We start from the raw sequence: 4,304 nt of genomic DNA on the forward strand, positions 1-4,304 counted from the left end.
TCATTTATATTCGTTTTTTGGAGTGTTGCCGTCATATTTTTGTTCTTATTATCCCAAAGGAAACCAAGATGTTTTAAATTGCTTTGAAACTTAATAGGAGCATCGTTAACATAAATCACGTTATTGATGATCGAGCTTACTCCAGATATTCAAAATTCCGTTTTTTCTGCATTTAGTTTGATAAAGTTTGATATTACATACTTTTGGACGATGTTAATAAGATTTTGAAGACCAGATATAGTTGAACTTTGCAAAATTATATCATCTGCATACGCAATGACACCAGTGTATACTCCGTTTATTGAAGTTCCTACTTTGGATTCTGAGACAATTTTCTCTAAAAGATTTTCAGTATAAATATTGTAAAGATGAGGCGAAAGTATGGACCCTTGTCGAACTCCCTGAGACAACCTAAACTCTTCTGATGTGCATCCAAGATATGATACATTAGCAGTACCTGACCGATATAACGATGAAATGGTATGAACTACCGATAGTGGGATTTTTTTCTGATAATATAGTTTCTCAAATAGTAAATCCCAGTTACAACTATCAAAAGCTTTGTTAGCATCTAAACTGCATATATATACAGGTGAATTGTTATGATTATAGTGTTTTATTGTTTCACTCAGAAGAAATTCTGCGTGAAGGGTAGAGCTATTTTTTTTAAACCCAAATTGATGTGAATGACTCTCTGTGATATCTGGACATATGTGTACAATAAGATATTCGAGAAGTTTCGTAAAAATAGGTAGAATGCTGATTCCTCTGTAGTTATTTGGATTTTCCAGTGATGTTTTATAAGACTTAACTAATGGAATAATTGTGGCTGTTGATAAACATTTGGGAACCTTTCCATTTGTTAACATGCTGTTGTAAAAAGAAGCGAGTAACATTAGAAGATTGTTACTGCGAGAGTTTTTAAGATGTTCAGCACTTATTCCAAAACAATCGTAGGATTTATTATTTTTAAGATTTAAAATACATTTTTCAATATCAGCTGTTGAAATAAACTTTGAATTAGGCTCTTTACTTATATGTGGAATTTGTTGAGGATTAAATTCTTTATTTGTACATTGCGGCGTATTAAGTATTTTTTGAAAGTGATGGCTAAATTCTTCAACGATTTCATTTTTGTTTTGCAATTTATTAATTGTAAAGAGTCGAGTATTCTTTTTGTTTTTTATTTTGCGAATATTGTCCCAAAACTTTTGAGGATTAGTATTGCGTAGATATTCGATATTTTTAGTTTTTTCGTAGATTTTTTTGTTATGTGCTGCTTTAACAGCTTTACGGAAGTTTTTTCGGGAATAGATATATCTTTTGTAGACTACGCATTCTACTGACTTGTTATAATCGGATTTTTGCCATTGCTTATAGTGAAAGGATAGGTTATCTTTACATCTTTTAAGCTCTGATGTCCACCAAGATTTTGAATACTTACATGTCACTTGTTGTCCAAAACACTGTTTAACTGCCAAGAGAGCTGCATTTTTGATTTTGGAACATGTGATTTTAATTTCTGCTTCTATTTTTTCATCTATAAATGTGTAATTGCTAAAAGCTATAGATAGATTATGATTATAAAAATCAATAAACTTTTCATTCTTCCATGCATGTTTTGGAACTGAATCATACTTTTTCATTGTATTATTTATTTCGTTAGATAAGCTGCTACCTCTAAGGTTGATACTTGTGGATATCGGAAGGTGATCACTATTATTAAACGGTGAAGGGGGAATAACTTGACAATTTGTAAAACATAGTTCTGTATTTTTTGAAGATGCTATATGGTCAATGTAAGAAGAATTTAAAAGAGTTTTATGTTGATAGGTGTAGGTAGGACCAGCACCATTGACTATATCGACAAAAACCAACTCATTTGATTTAATAAAGTTTGTGAGATGTTTTGAAAGATTGTTTCGTGTTTTGTTGTTACGAAATTCTAAATCATATATTTTATAAGGAAATGACTGAAAATCTCCAGATATAATACATTCTGCTTCATCCTCATAGTTGTTCATGATTGAAGTAATTGTATGTAGTTGAGAAGAATATTTATCGTACGATTCATTATTGTTACGACAGCATGAAAGGTAAACCCCAATAAAAATTAAGTGACGCTTGTTTATTGTGCCTTTTATTGCAAGAATGTTTTCATCCTCATGTATTATATGAAAAGACGACATACCTTTTTTAATAAAGAATGCGTTTCCTCCATACGGTCTACCGTGTGTATTTTTTTCTGCCGCATGAAAGATAACATTATGTGTTAGTAATGCAACATTATCTAACAGAAAACTCTCGATGTTTAGCAGCCAGTGCTCCGAAATAAAAATAATATCGAAATACTTTAATAATTTAGAGATATAATACGAGTTCGATTTAAAACTTTGACAGTTAAACGCACAAAGTGTTAATATTGTATTAGTTAAATTTAATTCTTTTTCTCCCATTATGATTTATAATTTGATTGTTGCATGAATGATGTAGAGTGATTTAAGAATTGTGGCAATTGTTTTTCAATATTTTGATGTGTTTTTTTGATTGATAGTGTTTCACGGTGCATTCTAAACGGTTTGACAATAATGTTATTATCCCAAACATCGGGTTTAAGTACCATTCCTTTTTCGCTACTTTTAATTTTCACTTTGAAGGATCAGTTGTACATGTTTTCTCTGTTAAGCTTAATGTCTAATGGCGTAATACCAATTTCTTTATTCATGTAGTTTGAAAGATCTTCTTCAGATAAGGAATTACAAACACCGCCTACAAATATATAAGACTCTCGAATAATACGTTGCCCTGCAATCGAGTTTCTGTTGTTAACGACTTTATTACCAAAGACGGGTTTTATCCTCTGCTTATCTATTTGGCTATTTATGACTCTATTATTTTTTCCTATCACTTTGAAATCTTGATAGTCTGCTATAAATTCGTTTTCTTATTGCGGTTCAGGCTTAAGCAATTTAACCACGGTTGCGTAGGAATCTCTACTTTTATTTCTACAATCAACTTTCAAACTAGAATCCTCTGCAATGGAGCATACAGGAACATCTTGCAGTGTATTTATTTGGTTTGCGGAATGATAATTTATTGAATTTGAAACAATAGATTTTAAAACTTCTTGTGGTTTACTGTTACTTGCGTTAACAGATTGTGACGCACATTGAATTTTCACAATTTCGCTATTTGTTTTTTGTAATGCGTCGTATTTTTCCTGTAATAAATGCAAATCTGCCATGATTTTTTTATTTTCCGATTGTAATGCCTTTAAGCGATCGATAATTTCTTTTAAGATCGATGTCATATTTATATCTGATGATTGATAAATTTGTGGACTAACTTGTTTGGAGTTAGAAAGCAATTTATTGAAGTCCTTATGGAGTTGATTTTCCGCTATAGTAATCGACATCAGATAAATATCATCAAGACACGTTATTATCTTATACCGCTTTCTAAGATTTTTTTTCACTGGGTCTTCTGCGTCTAGAATAATGTTTAGCAACGAGAACTGCTCCATGTCAAAACGCTCTAATATTTCTGTAAACAATTCGACTCTTAATTTAAAAACTTCAGCCTCTTTAAACTGCGAAAGCCCATTGATAATGACTTCCTTTGGATGGGAACAAATTTCCTCTACATTTATTATATAGTTCTCTACAATATTGTTACTCGACTGTATTGTTAAAAACAACTCACCAATTTGTCTTGGTGCCATATAACATAAAGTTTAAATACATCAAAAATAAAAACTTGTTTTTTGTATTTTTTTCTGAAATAAATCTCTTCTGAAAAAAAAAAAAAAAAACACGTCTGTTCGCCGCAAAGATGCGTAAACAAAAAAAAAAAAAAAAAAAAAAGGGAAGAATATAACGGGAAACGAAGAATATAAGGGAAGAATATAACGGATAAAGTTTATCGTTTGCAAACAAAAAAATATAACGCCAATATAACGGATAGCTTTTACTTATTTCAAAGTCATCCGTTATATTGGCGTTAGTTTTTTTAGAGTGTAGGAACATTATAACATATATAACGTCAAAAGTATGAACATTTATAACGTCAAAAGTATGAAACAAAAATGAAAAATTAGTTCTATAGTTTTCAGAAAAGATTTTTTTAAAGAGAACTTTTAAGCTAAGGTCACCTTAGTTTAGCTGTTTTTAAAGCTAAGGTCATCTTAGCCACACCTTAAAGATGCAGCAATACTTTCATAATTGTTTTATTAAATTTTCAGAATAAAAACTTTATAACATTGAACTTAAGTTAATTTTTTATTGTTTTTATGAAAAATAGTTTGA

The 4,304-nt window shown here is 30.3% G+C and overlaps 1 protein-coding gene across 1 annotated transcript; it reads right to left on the bottom strand.

The window, feature by feature from the left end:
• Positions 1 to 149: 149 nt before the first annotated feature.
• Positions 150 to 2,456, bottom strand: LOC136091848 (uncharacterized). Its single transcript, XM_065819560.1, has one exon. It carries the CDS (start codon positions 2,454 to 2,456, stop codon positions 150 to 152), a length of 2,307 nt encoding a protein of 768 aa, XP_065675632.1.
• Between the last annotated feature and the right edge of the window lie 1,848 nt (positions 2,457 to 4,304).

The sequence above is a fragment of the Hydra vulgaris genome, chromosome 15 (genome assembly GCF_038396675.1).
Source record: "Hydra vulgaris chromosome 15, alternate assembly HydraT2T_AEP".
NCBI classification, from domain to species: Eukaryota; Metazoa; Cnidaria; class Hydrozoa; order Anthoathecata; family Hydridae; genus Hydra; species Hydra vulgaris.

What these genes read in the sequence shown, in the direction of transcription:
- LOC136091848 (XM_065819560.1), bottom strand. Translation starts at nt 2,456, where the DNA reads ATGGGAGAAAAAGAATTAAATTTAACTAATACAATATTAACACTTTGT.